The 18,604-nt window shown below is 53.7% G+C and overlaps 1 protein-coding gene across 7 annotated transcripts in view; it reads left to right on the top strand.

The window, feature by feature from the left end:
• The window catches only part of UBR4 (ubiquitin protein ligase E3 component n-recognin 4), a 133,337-nt gene extending 115,331 nt beyond the window's left edge, over window positions 1–18,006 (top strand). For all 7 annotated transcript variants that reach the window (XM_087879111.1, XM_087879110.1, XM_087879109.1 and 4 more), the window contains 16 exons: window positions 3,327–3,414; window positions 5,959–6,086; window positions 7,357–7,464; window positions 7,598–7,717; window positions 8,249–8,439; window positions 10,240–10,413; window positions 10,956–11,055; window positions 11,942–12,160; window positions 12,287–12,400; window positions 12,806–12,948; window positions 13,174–13,299; window positions 13,564–13,758; window positions 14,271–14,495; window positions 16,408–16,498; window positions 17,304–17,466; window positions 17,578–18,006. In XM_087879111.1, coding sequence (XP_087735237.1) covers window positions 3,327–3,414; window positions 5,959–6,086; window positions 7,357–7,464; window positions 7,598–7,717; window positions 8,249–8,439; window positions 10,240–10,413; window positions 10,956–11,055; window positions 11,942–12,160; window positions 12,287–12,400; window positions 12,806–12,948; window positions 13,174–13,299; window positions 13,564–13,758; window positions 14,271–14,495; window positions 16,408–16,498; window positions 17,304–17,466; window positions 17,578–17,642 — 2,250 coding nt within the window. In that variant the 3' untranslated portion in view covers window positions 17,643–18,006. The remainder of the gene's footprint in view (window positions 1–3,326; window positions 3,415–5,958; window positions 6,087–7,356; window positions 7,465–7,597; window positions 7,718–8,248; window positions 8,440–10,239; window positions 10,414–10,955; window positions 11,056–11,941; window positions 12,161–12,286; window positions 12,401–12,805; window positions 12,949–13,173; window positions 13,300–13,563; window positions 13,759–14,270; window positions 14,496–16,407; window positions 16,499–17,303; window positions 17,467–17,577) is intronic.
• The last annotated feature ends 598 nt before the right edge of the window (window positions 18,007–18,604 follow it).

The following is an 18,604-nucleotide window of genomic DNA, read 5'->3' as shown; positions in this document are numbered from 1 at the left end:
GGCTGCTTGCCCAAAAGTCCAGGAAGAACAGCACGGCAGTCCGCAAACCCCAGATGCCATTCTCCCCCCCCCCCATCAGTTCTCTCCCTCTTACCTTCCTGGAAAGGAACAGTGACTCCCCCAAAAAGTCTGCATCCAGGCCCATGTTTTTTTTTTTTTTTCTCCTTGCCTCCTTTGGGGTTCAGCCTTTGACCAGCTCTCCTCACGGCCCCTGCTGCTGCTGCTTCTTCTTTAGAGCCCCAGCCATCGATCCCCCCCCCATTTCCCCTTGGGGCTTCCCCAGCCGCGCTCAGAATCTCCTCTGACATTAAGCGCTGGCTTATTCGGCGCCGGGCTTAGCGGCTGCCTTCTTGACAGGTCCTCTTTGCTCTTCCGGCTTTGCCCCTTTCTTCCCCCCCACCCCAACAAAGTCTCCTCCTCCTCCCAACGACAGAATGGCACCCGCACCCCCTTGCCCTCGCCCCCTATTCTTTTCCCCCTCTTCCCCGTTCAGACTTCAAGGATCTTAAAACGGAAACTCGCCTTCTGCGTCTGGGGCCTTGGACTTGAAAGAGGCGCCCTTGTCTCCGTGGGGAAAGTTGTAAACGAGGCCTTCCCGGGCTTTGCCACTTTTCTAATACCCCGTTTGGGTATTAAAAGCTTATTAAATTGTCACTTTCTTTTCCCAGCCACCTACCTCCCCCCCACTCCCCCCCACCCCCCAAGCCATCCCCACTCCTGTTTCCTTCTCATCCGTAGGAGATGTCTCTCCTTTCTCTCCCCCTCCCCGCCCTTCCTTTGAAGGTGCCAATCTAATTAACCTGTCATATACACACAGACACACAGACACACACACGTGTCTGTATGTTTCCTTTAGTTCCTGAGGGTCAAACCTGCCTACGTGGAAGCCACCGTTGGTTTCTGTTGGGTGAAACAGAAAGAAAGAGGACAGATCCAGATTTAACTCTCAGCCCTGTCCAGGCTCCGTCCAAGGCCAGTTCTGGATCTTCTAGGGACTCCAACCAGTTCTAGTTTATTTATTTATTTTATTTATTTATTATTATTTTATTAAATTTCTATACCACCCTTCTCCCGAAGGACTCAGGGCGGTGAACAGCCACAAGATAAAACACATAAATACAAAAATTTAAAATAGATTAAAAACGAATTAAATAATTTGGCTGAATTTAAAATACCCCATAATTTAAAACAAATTAAAATTTACATTTAAAAAGGGGAGAAGATTTAGGCCAGGCCAGCTTGATGAAATAAAAAAGTCTTAAGCGCGCGACGGAAGGTGCACAGATCCGGGATCCTCCGTATCTCCGGGGGGAGCTCGTTCCAGATCATAGGTGCCCCCACAGAGAAGGCTCTCCCCCTAGGGGCCACCAGCCAACATTGTTTGGCCGACGACACCTGGAGGAGCCCCTCTCTATGGGAGCGTACTGGCCGGTGGGAGGCTATTAGTGGTAGTAGGCGGTCCCGTAGATAACCAGGTCCTAAGCCATGGTTTTACTGCCTTTTTTCCTACGGACTTTGCCGAGGGTTTTGTATGTCCCCCCACTGAGTTGCCTCCCGCGTCATTTCCTTGGGCTAGACCAGGGGTGTCAAACTCAAGTCTGGCGGGCTGGATCCATCCTGTGGGGCTGCCCTGGAAACTGCGAAGGACCCAGTGGTGGATTGCACCCAGTTCTGTCCGGTTCTATAGAACCGGTAGTAAAATCGGCGGGAGGCTCCGCCCGCCCACCCACCCAGACGTCATAAATGACGATCTGCGCATGTGCAAAAGCTTCTGTGCATGCGCGGAAGGGCGAACATGAGGGAAACAAGCCTGTGCACACGGCCCCGTTGCGAACCGGTAGTAAAGGTAAGTAGAACCCACCCGTGGAAGGACCTGCCAGCAAAAACGGAGCTCGGGTGGGCCACACCCGGCCCTTCTGTGATCAGTTTTCGGCTGAGATGGCCTCCTGCAGCCCTCTGCCAGCAAAGACGAAGCTCGGGAGGGGTGTTTGCACTGGTAGAGCATTCAGGGCCTTACAGGCACCTCAGACATGAGTGAGGTCAAGCTGGCCACTCCCACCCTGGCCATGCTCCCCCAACCCCACCCCCCAGATCAAACAGAACCCTAATGCGGCCCCCAATGAAATCGAGTTTGATACCCCTGGGTTATACGAAGTTCCCTCACTTGGGCATGTGTTCCCTATGCTGCCTCTTCAGCCATTGGTAGGGATGTGGGGGGCTGCGAGTTGCATCTCAGACTGCTTCTCGCTTTCACGGAGAGGAACCAGTCTCGGTTGCCACATCCTCTTCACTGCTGCCGCTGAAGTTGTGTCGAGCTGTGCTCTTTAATGGGAAGAAGAAGAAGGACGGGGTGTTGTTTCTGAAGTCACCGGCATGATGGGAGGAAGCCCATTAGTGCAGGGGTCCCCAACGCCCGTGCCACAGCCCACCTCTGGCCCTTGAGCTGTTTGGAACCGGGCTGCGGAAGTGGCAGGCGAGCGCGCGCACTTCTCCACTTGCTCAAAGAGCAGGTGTGTGTGTGCTCCATTCGCGTGTACCTGCCGCTTGTGCAAATGGAGTTGAGTGCACGCATGTACATGTGGAACCATCCCCTCCCCCCCACTTTCCCGCCAGTCCACAAAGCCAAAAGCTTTGGGGAACTCTGTTTTGTGGCCCGCCAGCGGACCTGGCAGCAGATTCAGACAGTGAGGAGGTTGGTGAGGAACCTGGGCCAGTCCTGGAGTCTGGGGAAGGCTCTGATGAGGGCTTTGCGTCGGAGGCAGAGAGGGGTCCAGGGCCGTATGCCAGTTATCAGCTGCCTTCGGAGTCAGACATCAGTAAGGAAGAGGAACAGCTGGATCCTGTTCCCAGTGTGCGCATGCGCAGAGTTGCCAGACGAAGGGAACAGCTAAAGAACAAGGGTCGACTCAGGAATAAAGCCACAGGTGGACGATGAATGGCCCCTCCCAGAGGGAATAAAAGAGGAGCGAAAGGGGAGTGGAGTTTGCAGGAGACAATTAGTTCATTCCTGCATTCTTGTCAAGTATTGCGGCGTCTGAAAGATATTGGCCTGGCCACTCTCCAAGCCTGATAAAGTTCAGTAATTGTGAACTATATCTTGAAAGACTGTGGGAGAGGAAAGACTTTGCTGGAGAGGAATTCACTGTATATTAAATAATTATCGGGACGAGGACTCGGCTTCGTGTAGCTGGGGTAGCCTAGATCAGAACACTCTGCATTAGTGGATTAGCCTAGCCTAGAGGATGGTTCAAGCCGTTGGAAATTTCCCTGCCTCTTCTGTACTTGTCTAACCAAAGTGTCTATCCTCCCGCTTTTCTCCTTGACAGGGCGAGCCCATGAGGATAATTTATCGCATGCGGGGCCTGTTGGGGGATGCCACGGAAGAATTCATAGAATCACTGGATTCCACTACAGGTACAGCCCTTCCATCCTTCCCCAGGGGCCACGGGATGCTGAGTCCAGCGTCTGATGGGAGCCAGCTTAAGAACCGTGTTTCTCCACTTCAGTGACTTTTAAGATCTGTGGACTTCGGATTCCCAGAATCCCCCAGCCAGCCATATATTCTAAAGTTGCTGAGGTTGAGAAAACACTGGTTTAGAAGTTTGGCCATCTCGCTCGGAGCCAAAGTTGTGAAACCGATGCTTTGTCCCCCACCCTGAAAAGATGGCAAGGTTATTTTCAGGGCCTGGTATTGATTTTTAGCCAATACATTCACCAGGTCTGTTGGCCCATCGCTGTTTTAAACATCCTTACCTTCCAAGGATGCTGGGTCAGAAGGAAAACCCCTGTGAGGGGTCCTTGGCAGAGGTGCTATTCAGCAGGTTCTGACCAGTTCCGACGAACCGGTAGCAGAAATTTTGAGTAGTTCGGAGAACCGGTAGTAAAAATTCTGACTGGCCCCGCCCCCATCTATTCTCTGCCTCCCGAGTCCCAGCTGATCGGGAGGAAATGGGGATTTTGCAGTAACCTTCCCCTGCCACGCCCACCAAGCCACGCCCACCAAGCCACGCCCACCAAGCCATGCCACGCCCACAGAACCGGTAGTAAACAAATTTGAATGCCACCACTGGTTCCTTGGTGCTCTCTGAGCTTCTTTCTTCTCTTGCAGATGTTTCATTACCCAAATTAGATAGCATCATCATCAATGCTAGTAGGGACGGGGGTTTGTGGAGAGGGGGAGGAGGAGGAGGAAGAGGAGGAGGAGGACAACGACGACAACAACTGTAGGGTCCTTGGTGCCCTCTGAGCTCGCTTGTTTTCTTGCAGACATTTCATTACCCTAACTAAATAGCATCATCAGTTGTTCTGCCCCAGCTACGGACCCCAAAGAACGCAGCACACATAAAGTCTGTACAAACCTTAGTTTACTAAATTAAATCAGTTTTTTTTTTTCAAACGAAGGCTGTTAATTAACTTTCTTAACAGCTTACAAGAATCCAAAGAATAAATAATTGTAATCTTACTATGGTTGGCAGAAAGCCCAGAAGCAATTTGCAGGAAACTGATAAGAGCACTAAGATCAAGACGCGAAGGAGAGAGAACGAAGTTGTTCCCTGCAAATTGCTTCAGTCGGCGTTCTTCCTTAAATAGGCTAAGGGAGTGGCCAATTAGCCCCAAGCCTTACTCTCGAGGAGATCTCCTCCTGAGGAGCCACTCCTACCTTTTGGCAGCTCTGCGCACCTGTGCATCGAGAAGAGGCTCCTGTTCTGTCCCCGTCCCACACACGCACCCCCACAGACGGCCCGGAGTTAATAAGCCACACGACAAAGTCTTTGAAGATAAAGCTGGCAGCAACCCAGTGGCTAGGTGCCAATTCAGACTTTTCTCACACAAAACAAAGATTAGATTGCAAGCATTCCGATAAAGCAGGCAAAGTTTCAGCAATACAAGGATTAGTCCAAATGCAGTCCGACAAGGCAGGCAGAAGTCCAGTAACGCAGAGATCATGGATTATTTCTAGTTTTTGCTCGTCACAAACTGAACAGGCCACCACACCCACATTTACACCCTGTGGGGTGTGATCCAGTGACTCAGCTAATCTCTGGCACGCCTTCCCCTCTGCTGCGCACGCTTCTCCCTGCGCCGCTGTCGAGGATCCAGCCAGCACTTATCTCCTTCGTCGCTGTCCACCTGTGGCTGCGGGGACGTGCTTGGCTCTGGGCCTATCTCTTGGCCTTCGGTGTCCTCTGGAGGCATTGCCAGAGAGGAGGGTCCTGGGGAGGGAGACCTTGCCAACTCCTCTCCCTCACTCTCAGAGTCTGCATCTGTCGATAGCCCAGGCTCAGGCAACGGAGCCACAACAGCTCCTCCTCTTCGTCCTCTGCACTTATGGGAGCTTCTGGAGGTTCTGAAGGCCCTGGCTGAATCCCCGCCTCTGGCACCACATCTTCTCCAGCCTCCTCATTGTCCGACTCGAGTGCCAGCTGCACAGGTTGCTGGCGCAGCATCACACCAGCCTCCTCACTGTCGGAATCAGCTACTAAGTGCACAGGCCGCTGACGGGCCACAACATCAGTGCTAGTAGGGATTGGGGTTTGTGGAGAGGAGGAGGAGGAGGAAATGAAAGACGCAGAAGTGAAGGAGGAAGAGAAAGAAAGGAGGAGGAGATGAAGGGCATGGAAGTGGGGTGTGTGGAGAAGAGGAGGATGACGACGACGACTATGGGGTCCGTGGTGCTCTCTGAGCTCGCTTGTTTTCCCCAAAATAAGACACCCCCTGATAATAAGCCCAATTGGGCTTTTGAGGGCATGGCAATAAGGCCAAGCGCTTATTTCAGGGTTCAAAAAAATATAAGATGGGGTCTTATTTTCAGGAAAACACGGTATATGTTGTGAAATTGAAAAGTTGTGCCTGCCCCCCACCCCACCCCAGGAAAAGTAGCAGAGATTTTTTCTCCAAGCCTTGTTGATGCTGTTGTTCCTCTCCTGAAAGCCTCGTTTTCTTCCCCCCCCTCCCCAGATGAAGAGGAGGACGAGGAAGAGGTGTACAAGATGGCGGGAGTCATGGCGCAATGCGGCGGTCTGGGCTGCATGCTGAACCGCTTGACCGGGATCAAAGACTTCAAACAAGGCCGGCATCTGCTGACGGTGAGCCGCGTGTTCCCCCCCACTTCCCCTTCCTGTTGGAAGTCCTTTGCTAGCGGGATGGTTGTGTGAAAAAGGCCATCAGTTTCTTCCAATGGTGGGTGGGTTGGAGGGAGGAAGGAAAGGAAGGAAGGAAGGAAGGAAGGAAGGAAAAAGAAAGAAAGAAAGAAAGAAAGAAAGAAAGAAAGAAAGAAAGAAAGAAAGAAAGAAAGAAAGAAAGAAAGAAAGAAAGAAAGAAAGAAAGAAAGAAGAAAATCTTTCAGTTATACCTCCAGCAAAGGTGTACTTCCTTCTCATTTGGTCAACGTCGGTCCACGAAATGACTCCAGTATCAAAAGACTGAATCCAGCCAAGAGGCACAGAGGCAGGCAGCCAATAGCAGAGTCCCTTGCAGCTCCTGGTCACGGCTAGAGGAAATCTTGCCTGAATCCTTCGACTTTTACCAACCCCAGAGAGTTAGATGAACCAACGAGGTCCTCATTGATGACATCAAAGCAGGGGTGTCAAACTCGATTTCATTGAGGGCTGCATCAGGGTTGTGTTTGACCTTGGAAGGGGGCATGGTCATGGTGGGCGTGACATGGGACTCATTTCGGGGGCACCTGTGATGGCCAAGGCAGGATTTCCCTCCCTCACACTCATTATAATCTTCCTTCCTTCCTTCCTTCCTTCCTTCCTTCCTTCCTTCCTTCCTTCCTTCCTTCCTTCCTTCCTCCCTCCCTCCCTCCCTCCCTCCCTCCCTCCTTCCCTCTTCATTCTCCTTCCTTCTTCCTTCCCCTCTTTCCTTATTTTTCCTTCCTTGCTCTCTTCCCATCTTCTCTTCTTTTTCTTCCTCTTTCCGTTTCTCCTTTCCTGTGCCTTCTTCCGTGCTCAAATGCAAAAGGGGAAACATTTCTCCTTTTGTTTTGTTTTTAGTTTGTTTTGATAGCCCTCTGCCACCGAAAATGGGGCGGAGGGGGGGTGCATGCGCGCAGCCCTCCCCAACTCCGTTTTTGGTGGCAGAGGCATCGCGGGCCAGTCCTTTGCTGTTTCCAGGCCGGCCCCGTGGGCCAGATCTAAGGGCCTTGAGTTTGACACGGCTGTGGTTAAAAATTAAGTGGAATTTTTTCCAAGCAGTGAGAGGAAATTCTGGCCATCAGGTGGCTATCTTTAGGACAATTGCCTGCTTCTCTTTCCTTTGAGAGGCTCCTGGTCCGTGGGGCTTTCAACACGACCAAACGTTGCTTGGGTGAAAACTGCTGCTGAAATCTTGGACCACCTCTTCCTCCCGCAGGTCCTGCTGAAGCTCTTCAGCTACTGCGTCAAAGTGAAGGTCAACCGCCAGCAGCTGGTGAAGTTGGAGATGAACACGCTCAACGTCATGCTGGGGACGCTGAACTTGGTAAGCGGCCACGTTCCCACCGCCTGGCGGGTACTCTTTCTCTCCCTCTCTCTTTCGCCTTCCCTGCTTGGGGGCAAGGAAGCGGTGTCTGAACTCTCCAACTCCAACGCTCTCGTTTGCGTCCTCTTTGTAGGCTTTGGTGGCCGAGCAGGAAAGCAAGGACAGCGGAGGAGCGGCGGTGGCAGAACAAGTCCTCAGCATCATGGAGATTATCCTGGACGAGTCCAACGCAGAGCCGCTGAGTGAGGACAAGGTTGGTGCAAGGTTGGAGGGCTCTGGAGGCCGGAAACGGGCCCGTTTCAGGCCTTCCCGAACTTTCAGTATGCCCATTTTTCACCCTCCCCGAGCCTCCGCCCTGCACTTACTTGCATCCAAAACGGGCCGCGTGGGGACTCCTGGGAGGGGTGGGGCAGGAGTGGCGGGGCCATCCAGGAGTGGGATGTGGGGGTTCTCCGAACTGCACAGAATCTTAGCTAGAGGTTCTCCCGAACCCCTATGAACCCCCAACAGCCCACCTCTGCACTTTTCTCTCTCCCGCCACCTGTGGGAATGTCCTTGGTTCCCAGGAGAAAGTCTTTTGTTTCGGCTATAGAACCCCAGTTATCTTTGTTCCCCCATCCTGATCCCTCATTGTGGCAACACTGAAGCTTAAAAAATGGCCTCGGTGCGGTCATCTTCTGGGTTGACAACAGTCCTCGCAGGCAGGCCGGCAGGAAGGAAGCCAGGCTGGTGTCCCAAGGGGCCTCCACTTGCCTCTCAAGCGGGTGGGCGATTCTCTCCGCAGGGCAACCTGATCCTGACGGGCGACAAGGACCAGCTGGTGATGCTACTGGATCAGATCAACAGTACGTTTGTCCGCTCCAACCCCAGCGTGCTCCAGGGCCTCCTGCGCATCATCCCTTACCTGTCCTTCGGGGAGACGGAGAAGATGGAGATCCTGGTGGACCGTTTCAAGCCCTACTGCAGCTTCGACAAGTACGGACAAAGGACGGCGCCCGGGGCCGTTCTCAGTCTTCTTCTAAGTACACTTGGGTTTGGGCGTGTGCGTGCACACAAGCAGGAACGCGTGACCTTCCCACGTTGCACAAACGGAGCCGGGCGTGTGGGTTTTGGCCCGGTTTCTCTCCTGCGCAAGGAGACGGCGAACGAAAACGGCTTCCTCCTTTTGAGTTTCGTTCTCTTTTAATTTGTCGTTTTTATTTTTATGATATAAAATATATCATTTTATATTTTACATCTCCATATCAGGAGATGAGAGATGAGAGAGAAAAATAGAGGAAAGGAAGGGAAGGAAAGGAAGGGGGGAAAAGGGGGCGTGAGATACAAGGGGGAAGAGAAAAAAAGAAAGAAAAGGGGGCATTGACTTCCGACTCTTCTTAGCGCAGTACAAGATGGACACACTCCAACCTCGACTTTTTGCTTTCGCACATGAATATATACCGTATTTCTCGGAGTATAAGACGCACCTTAGTTTTTGGGGAGGAAAAGGGGGGGGGAATTCTGCCTACCTGGTATTCATCTGGCTAGTCCCAGCACATTAGTTCGCTCGCTGGTTTTGAGGTTGGGGCTGGTTGGGGTTCTAAAGCACAGCTGATTGTCGGAGGGAGCAGCAATTAGAAAAGCAGGCAAAGCACGGAAGATCACTTGGGGCTGATAAACAGCTTCAAAAACACAGCTGATCCTCGGAGGGAGCTCCAGTGACTAAAGCAGGCAAAGCGCGGAAGGGGTCAGAGAAGGCAGCAGCTGTTCCGGGTAGCCATTTTGGGCACCGCGCGGGGGGGGGTTACATTCGGAGTATAAGTCGCACCCAAATTTTCAGCCACTTTTAGGAGGGAAAAAAGTGCGTCTTATACTCCAAAAAATATGGTAACTAGCCATTCCTATTAGCATCAAATCTTTCTAATCCACAAAACCAAGGTCAATGTTTCATTTTTTTTTTCTTCTTCACCAAGCACAAATTCCAGAAGCGATATCCAAATAAAAATCTACAGCAGCAGCCAAAATTGTGGAAACCGTTTTGGGAAAAGTGTATTTTCTAAAACTAGCTAATAACACCACTTTGTTTTAGAGTAGTACCATAAAATTATATATCAATAGAAAGATAATTTAATCGGGAATGTAATGCAATAACTTTTATGAAGGATTTGCTGTTAGAATAGCAGTTACGGTATAAAGAAGAAAAGTGAAACACATAGAAAAAATCATCCTAGGAAAAACACGATATACAAAAATGATCACCATGTCAGTTAATCCTTAGCTGGGTAACCTTTAGCATGAATGATGGCCTTACAACGTCTTCCCATGGAGTTCTGCAGCTATTATAATGTGAAACCAAGATTGAATGACGTCTTCTATTAACTGGGTTTTATTGCTGGTTTGCTTCTGACTAACCAGTTTCTTGAGTCGGCTCCCTAGATTTTCAATTGGGTGAAGGTCTGGGCTATTCCCAGGCCGTTCCAGCAGTGGAATAGGATTATCTTGAAACTCCAAAATAAAAAAAAAATAGTGGTATTAGCCATCAAACCTCAAAATGCATTTTTTCCCAAAAGGTTTCCACAATTTTGGCCACTACTGTATTTTCCTCTTTGAATAAAACAGCCCATTTAACCATTCCTGCTTTTATCTTCCTTGCTACGGAAATTTTTTTTGAGTTTCGTTCTCGTTTCAAACCGCCCAGTGGCTTTTCCTGGCCCTGAAAAAGCAGAACACGGACTCAGGTGGTCTTTGCGAGCCCCTCTCGATGCCTCCTTTCTTTCCTCTCTCTCTGTCTCTCAGGTACGACGAAGAACACAGCGGCGACGATAAAGTCTTTCTGGACTGTTTCTGCAAAATTGCAGCTGGCATCAAGAACAACAGCAACGGGCACCTGCTGAAGGACCTCATCCTGCAGAGAGGGATTACCCAGGGCGCCTTGGACTACATGAAGAAGCATATCCCCAGCGCCAAGAAGTGAGAGCCCCGCTCAGGAGGGGGGGTCTGTGGGGGGACAGGGCCTGGCCAGGGGGTGGCTCCTCTCCCCAAGGAACCGCTGGGAGGGGGGGGGTTGGAGAGAACGTGAGATAGAATCCTTAGCTAGGCTGAGCCCCACGGTTCCTTGCATGCTGCATACTGGCCGTCTCCCTTCCTCCTCAAAAGGACGGAGCAGGTTCCTAGTGAGGCAGCCCAAGCGCCCCCTTTTCCCACGCCGGGAGGGGCACTTTGAATACTTCACCGGAGGCTCTTTCCAGCCAGGCGGTGTTGGGGAGTTGCAGTCTGGCAGTCCGGAAGGCCACTGTTGTTCGCTTGAGGCCTGGATTTTAAAGGCCAGCCCTGCAGTGTATCCGAGGGAACTCTCTCTTTTTTTTTTTTTTTTCTGGGTGGGGAGAGGTTTGGAAGAGGCTTTCATTGCTCCCAAGGAGAGACATGGCTGAGCGATGCTCCGTGGATGCTTCTGCACTGACGGTGGCTGCTCTTCTTCCCCACTTCTCTCCCCCCCACAATCTCTCCAACAGTTTGGACGCCGATGTGTGGAAGAAGTTTCTGTCTCGACCGGCCCTCCCGTTTATCCTGCGGCTGCTCCGAGGACTCGCCACCCAGCATCCGGCCACCCAGGTGAGGTGCCCTCCCTCCCTTCTCCGCCTCTTCCTTCCACCTCTCCTCCTCCTCCTCCCTCAACCTCCTCTCTTCCTCCCTCCACTCTCCTTCCTTCCCTCTCCTCTTCCCTCCATCTCTCCTCTCCTCCTCCTCCCTCCACATCTCCTTCCTCCATGTCCTCCTCCACCTCTCCTTCCTCCTCCTCCCCTCTCCTCCTCCCTCCACCCCTCCTTCCTCCTCCTCCCTCCATGTCGTCCTCATCCCTCCGCCTCTCCTCTCCTCCTCCTCCTCCATCCACATCTCCTTCCTCCATGTCCTCCTCCTCCCTCCACCTCTCCTCTCCTCCTCCTCCCTCCATGTCCTCCTCCTCCCTCCCCTGTTTCACTGTGAGAAACAGGAACTGTTACAGAGCAGCGGCCCCCAACCTTTTGGCCACCTGGGATCAGTTCCACGGAGAAAGGGGCGTGATTTTGCATGCTGCCTGCATTCCCTGGATGGGACTTCACAGTTGCTGGCATGCCGTGGACCAGGGCCAGTTCACAGACTGGGGATGGGGGACCCCCATTATAGAGCCTGCCTTTGGCAGGGACGATGCCTGAGCACCTGATGCTCCCCTGGCTTGCGCTCTGTCCTCCTGAGTTCAATGCTGGCCCTCGATATTTATCCTCCCAGCTGTGCCTGGTGGAGGGCAAAGGGCCTTCACTCCCCCAGAAGACTTTGTCAGTTAGGTAGGGTGGACATTGTAGTCCTGTGACTGTGCTGCACTCGAGGATCCTTGGTAGTGAAAGGTTTAAAGGAAAACGACGGGGCGAATCGTCCCTTCATCCTATATCTGACATCGGTCTGGTCTGTTGGCCCTCGAGCTGAAAACCTATCTCTCCCCCCCTCCCTCCCTGCCCCACAGGCTCTGATTGGGACCGATTCGATCTCCAACTTGCACAAGCTGGAGCAGGTCTCCAGCGACGAAGGCATCGGGACTCTGGCCGAGAACCTCCTGGAAGCTCTGCGGGAGCACCCGGACGTCAACAAGAAAATCGACGCGGCCCGCAGGGAGACACGGGCAGAGAAGAAGCGGATGGCCATGGCCATGCGGCAAAAGGCCCTGGGCACCCTCGGCATGACGGTAAACGGGCCCCTCTCGCTCGGGGTGGCGGGAGGCGAGGAGGCCTTTGGGGAGTACAGACCCCGTGGCCCTTCCTCCTCCTCCTCCTCCTCAGCAGCCCCTCTTCTATTCTGCTTGGCTCACCAGACGAACGAAAAGGGTCAGGTGGTGACGAAGACGGCGCTGCTGAAGCAGATGGAGGAGCTGATCGAAGAGCCCGGCTTGACGTGCTGCATCTGTCGGGAAGGCTACAAGTTCCAGGTGAGTCCGGAGCCGTACCTTCCCCACGGTCCCCTTGGGGAGGGGAGGGGGACGACCCCAGTCGTTTTTGAGTTCGGAGGCAGCTCGCCAGTGGTGGGAGTCAAAAATGTTTATTACCGGTTCTGTGGGTGTGGCTTGGTGGGCATGGCCAGGGCTGTGACAGGCAGCACTCCCCTGGGAGCAAAAACAGGCCGTGGGGGGGACGCGCTGCCTCGCCCCCGCGCCCCGTTTTGGGGCTAGGAGGGCTACCTACACTTACCTGGGAAACAAAATGGGGCATGTGGAGCCTCCTGGAAGAGGCAGGGCAGGAAGGGGCGAGGCCAGCAAGCAATTTAACTGCCGGTTGGCCCGAACCAGCTGAATTCCACCACTGCAACTCACCCTATCTGCTCTTTCCTGCCTCAGCCCACCAAGGTCCTGGGCATTTACACCTTCACCAAGCGGGTAGCCCTGGAGGAGTTTGAGAACAAGCCTCGGAAGCAACAGGGCTACAGCACCGTCTCCCACTTCAACATCGTCCACTACGATTGCCACCTGGCCGCGGTCAGGTAAGGAAGCCCGGTTGGCAGCAGCCTTGGCATTCAGCCAGGCCTGGATCGGTGTGAGGAAGCCCACATAAATCAGAAGGAGCCGGTTAGCTAACTGGGGGCAGAGGAGTTATCTGTGAAGACCTGCGGGAGCAGGTCTTTGGGGTAGGGGCTCCGTGGGAAGGGGTGGGTGGGTTGGCAGAGCTCAATGCCCCTGACGGACGTGAGTTTCCTTCGCCCTGGCAGGTTGGCGCGGGGCCGCGAGGAGTGGGAGAGCGCCGCCCTGCAGAACGCCAACACCAAATGCAACGGCCTCCTGCCAGTCTGGGGGCCGCACGTCCCGGAATCTGCCTTTGCCACCTGCTTGGCAAGGTGAGTTGGAAAGGCGCCCTTTCCTGGAACCCCTGCGGCGTCTGGCAAGGGGCATCTTCCCACCTGGGAGGAGGAGGAGGAGGAGGAAGCCCTTGTGTGTCTCGTGAGGTGTCCCCCTTGCCAAAAATAGTCGTACGTGCTTGTCTGTTTTCGTGGCTTGTCCCTCCTTAACCTTGTTTTCCCACGGAATCGATTCCAAATGGCAGCCCTTAAGGCTCGGGGAGCCCGGGGGCATCTAATCCACCTGTGGTTCTCCCTTGGCAGGCACAACACTTACCTCCAGGAGTGTACGGGGCAGCGGGAGCCCACCTACCAGCTCAACGTGCACGACACCAAGCTGCTCTTCCTCCGGTTCGCCACGGAACAGTCGTTCAGCGTGGACACGGGCGGCGGCGGGCGGGAGAGCAACATTCACCTGATCCCCTACATCATTCACACAGTGCTTTACGTCCTCAACACGTCAGTATCCCCCGGATCCTTCGTTGTGCTTTTAGCCTAGGTTGGAAGGATCGGACCGGAGGAGGAGGAGGAGGAGGCGGCAGTCAGCAGTTTAATGGCTGAGCACGTTGTCCGCAGACGGTTTGCTTGCTTCCGTCCTCCACTGCCTTCACTGCCTAGCTCTGTGGGTGGTGCCCAAATCTTGTTTGCCAGGCTCTGGGCAGCAGGACAGACCTTGGCCCCTTACCCTGGAAGCCTCCCCTTGCCCAAATCATTTCTTTTTAAATCAGATGATCCCAGTGGTGAAACGTAAAATTTGTTACTACTGGTTCTGTGGGCGTGGCTTGTGGGGGGGGGGTTAATGTGAGTGAGTGGGCGTGGCCAACTTTTTTTTTTTTTTTAACTTTTAAAACCATTTTTTCTACAACCTCTTCGGCCAGATGAGGCCTCGCGATCTGCGGGCTGGGGTGGGGAAGGACTTCTCTGATCCAAGTCCTTCCCCTCCCGACAACCTCTGCTTCCTTCCTCTGCAGGACGCGGGCGACCTCTCGAGAGGAGAAGAACCTGCAGAGCTTCCTGGAACAGCCGAAGGAGAAGTGGGTGGAGGGAGCCTTTGAGGTGGACGGCCCCCATTACTACACCGTCTTGGCGCTTCACATCCTGCCCCCCGAGCGGTGGAAGGCGGTGCACATCGACATCCTGAAGCGTCTGCTGGTCATCTCCCATGCCCGGACGGTGTCCCCGGCAGGAGCCAGCAAGTAAGCACACGACGAGACACGGCTGGGCGGACGTGGCAGGTCCTCCTCGATTTATGACTGCTTAAAAATGGTCACAAAAGCGAGGGCTGCTTGGAAGTCCCTCTTTTTTCCCAGGGCCGTCGCAACTTTAAACGAATGGTCGTAAGTCGAGGATGCCCCGTGATCCTGGGAGGTGCCCTTCTCCCTTGGCCTGTCCAGTAGAGCCAAATCTTCTCCGACTCAATTTTAGAGTTAACCTGATGAAGGCTGGATTTGGGGTCACAGCTCCCTTCTCTTCCAGCTGTTGCCAGCGTTGGCTGTCTGCCTTTCACATCTACTGGGGTGGGGGGCTGTTCTGAGGTCAGGGGTGACTGGTTTTCTGCCCTCCAGAGTCCCAAAAGTGGTTTTTTTTCAGGAGGCAACTGGACTTTCTGGTTTTTTCTTTTTGAAGACGTTTCGCTCCTCCTCCAAGAAGCTTCTTCAGCTCTGACTGGATGGTGGGGAAGGGAAGGATTGATACTCCTTGCAGACAGCTGGTCGTTTGCATCCTTTTTAGAGAGTCCTTGAGGCCACTTGGAGGTTTATCTGTGTCCTCAGGGTTACCTAACGGTCCAGTTGCCTCGGTGGTGGGATTCAAATAATTTAACAACTGGTTCTCTGCCCTAATGACTGGGTGGGTGGGCGTGGCCATGGTGGGCGTGGCCATGGGGTGTGACAGGCAGCACTCGGCCTCCTCCTGGGAGCAAAAATGGGCTGCGGGGGGTAGGCACCCTCCTGTTGTGTTTTGGGCCTAATAGGCCTCCCTGCAGCCTCCTGGGAGCAAAAATGGGCTGCCGGGGGGGGAGGGGGGCACACACCCCTGTGCCCCGTTTTGGGCCTAGTAAGCCTCCCTGCAGCCTCCTGGGAGCAAAAATGGGCTGCCAGGGGGGCACACACCCCTGTGCCCCGTTTTGGGCCTAGTAGGCATCCCTGCAGCCTCCTGGGAGCAAAAATGGGCTGCCGGGGGGGGGAGGGGGGCACACACTCCTGTGCCCCATTTTGGGCCTAGTAAGCCTCCCTGCAGCCTCCTGGGAGCAAAAACACGCCGAGGAGGGGCTGCATCACACCCACCTCACACCCCATTTTGGGCCTAGTAGGCCTCCCTGCGCTTACCTTGGAACCAAAATGGGGCGCAAGGGGACTCCTGGAAGGGGAGGGGAGGGGTGGGGCCAGGCAGCAATTTAACAACCGGTTTTCCCGAACCGGCTGAATCCTACCACTGAGTTGCCTCACTGAAAAAGCACTTTGGGACAACTGTGACCTTGGAAGACTGAGAGAATCTATACAGACTGCCTTCCAGGGAGGCTCCTGACCTGAAATCCCACCCCCAGCTTTTACTTAAGAGAAGGAGGGGAGCTCAGGTGCCAGGGGCCCTTTGCAACAGGCTCCACTGTAGGCCTGGGAGGTGTCGATCCCCCTTTTGCCATCTGCTTCCCAGGGGGAGGGAGGGAGGAAATACCCCCCCACACTCAGGGATGGGCCGTGGAAGTGACCCTCGGCTCAGCATGCCAGGGCTTCTCACACACACACACACACACACACACACACACACACACACAAACACACACACACATATACACCTACCTTTGAGAAAAAGGACTTCCTGTTTTCTGGCATTACAAAAAAAAAAAGGGCTGCAAGTGGTCAGAAAACAGGCCAGGTTGGAGGCTTGGGGTATAAATCAGTTGGTGCAGGAAACGGGGTGGGTGGGTGGGTAGGGGGAGCTCCAGGCTGCCTGTGTGTTTCCAGCCCCCTGCTGGGTCGCTGTGTGCATTTCCCCTCTCAGTGGTCTCCTCCTCGCCCTTACTGCTGGATGGTTCACCGGCTGGAATTAATCTACCCACCCACCCAAGGGACCTGATGGCCTCTCTCTCTCTCCCTCCCTTCCTAACAGGCTAACGGACAAAGCCGTGAAGGACTACGCGGCCTATCGCTCCAGCCTCCTCTTCTGGGCCCTGGTTGATCTCATTTACAACATGTTCAGAGTAAGTGCTTCCCTTGCATCGGGGTGGCCGAGGGGCGAGCGCGTGAGCTGCCAAGAATCAGGGCGCAGGGCACCACACCTACGATGGTGTGGCCGTGAACGGTCTGGTCTCTACAGCCTCTTTGGGACGGGGTCAAAGCTTCCAGGTGGAGATCCACGCTCCAACTATCTACCAAGCTGAAAAGGGGAGCCCAGGAGAGCCCCATTAAACCCCCTTCATTCACCCCAAGAAGGATTGGTTAGGCCACAGGTCTATCCTAGCCCCCACTCCAGGGGACAGTTAGACAGCTAGGCTTCAGTCTTGGCCCCCCTCCCCCTTCCTCCCTCCCTCCCTCCCTCCCTCCCTCCCTCCCTTCCTTTTTTCCTTCATGTCATCTTTCTTCCTTCCTTTCTTCCTTCCTTCCTCTTTTCTCTCATGACATCTTCCTTCCTTCCTTCTTTCCTTCCTCTTTTCCCTCATATCTTTTCTTTCTTTCTTTCTTTCTTTCTTTCTTTCTTTCTTTCTTTCTTTCTTTCTTTCTTTCTTTCTTTCTTTCTTTCTTTCTTTCTTTCTTTCTTTCTCTCTCTCTCTCTCTCTCTCTCCCTCCCTCCCTCCCTCCCTCCCTCCCTCCCTCCCTCTTTTTTCTTTCATTCTCTTCCCTCCCTATTTCCCTTCTCTTTCTTTCTCTTTCCTTTCTTTCCACCTATTCCTTCCTCCTTCCTCTTTTCCCTCATATCTTCCTTCCTTCCCCCCTCCCTCTTTTTCTTCCTTCCCTCCCTTACTCCCCCAAGTGCCAGCGTCTTTCCTGCTTCCTCTCCCCCTACAGAAGGTGCCTACGAGCAACACAGAGGGGGGCTGGTCCTACTCTCTGGCCGAGTACATCCGCCAGAACGACATGCCCATCTACGAGGCGGCCGACAGAGCCCTCAAGTCCTTCCAGGAGGAGTTCATGCCCGCGGAGACCTTCTCAGAATTCCTGGACGTGGCTGGTGAGTGCTTGGCATCGTTCTGCTTGCCATCCGCCCTCTTCCGGAGACCAGCGTTGGGGCGTGTCGGTGCTGCATGCACAGCCGGCTCTGACTTATCCCACTTTATTTCAGGATTGTTATCCGAAATCTGCGACCCCGACGGCTTCCTCAAAGATCTCTTCAACTCTCTTCCCTGAGCGGCCCCCGAAGAGAGACTGTTGGACTCCCGTTTCCTTCCCCCCATTTTCTGCCTCCCTCCTCCCTCCCTTCTCAAGGAACGTTGCCGTCACTTTTTCCTCACCCACCCGTTCCTCGGCTTCTTCCTTCCTTCCTTCTCCTCCTCCTCGAACCCCATTCCGGAGTGATATAGATTTGGGCTGATTTTCTTCCGGGCCCCCTTGGTCTTTGCTTCTCGGCGGCCTTCCACCTCGCCTCTCTCCAAGCCGGAATGTGCAACGGACTCATGGAACCCAAGCCTGGTCAATTTTTTTTTTTTTTCTGCTTCTATGTGTGTGATCATTTTATCGGTCAATAAATAAGTTAAATACAGTCGGAAGGAAAGACACGCCTGGCCCCGGTGTGTGTCTGCGTCAGTGCCTGGCACGGAAAATTTAGCGGTTGGAGGACTCTCCGAATCTTCCCTTCGTCTGGATCCTGCCTCCTTGCGGAAAGTTGTCCCCTGACAAGGCTGGTTTTTGAGTTGCCTCTTCTCTCCACTTCCTAGTGTCCAGAGGTGGGATTGACATAATTTACCTACCGGTTCGCCCAGCACCAAAAATGTGAGCGCGTGCACATGCGGCCAGTCTTTTGTGCATACGCTTTGCTGTCGTCTGCGCCTTATGCGCACACGGCCAGATTCAAAAACGTGCCTAAATAGGACGGCATAGAGCTGGAGCGGGTGGGCAGGCCACCCACAATTTCCACTATTGGTTTGCCCGAATTGGTTTGTCCGAACCGGCTGAATTCCACCTTTCCGCATGTGTTTCTTCCTCAAGAGGAGGAAAGCGTTAAATCTTCCGGGAGCGGGAAGACACTCCGCCGCATCATTTTTTTCCCTGGTGCCAAAGTGAAATTTTCCTTGTGTCACCCCATCTTCGGCTCATCCACTGAGATGGGTTGGTGGCGCCCTTGATTTCGTTCCCCCGCATGCTTGGATTGG

The sequence above is a fragment of the Pantherophis guttatus genome, chromosome 15 (genome assembly GCF_059756535.1).
Source record: "Pantherophis guttatus breed Tessera chromosome 15, ASM5975653v1, whole genome shotgun sequence".
NCBI classification, from domain to species: domain Eukaryota; kingdom Metazoa; phylum Chordata; class Lepidosauria; order Squamata; family Colubridae; genus Pantherophis; species Pantherophis guttatus.
The sequence above is the reverse complement of the archived record's forward strand: the minus strand, read 5'-3'. Positions and strand labels throughout refer to the sequence as shown.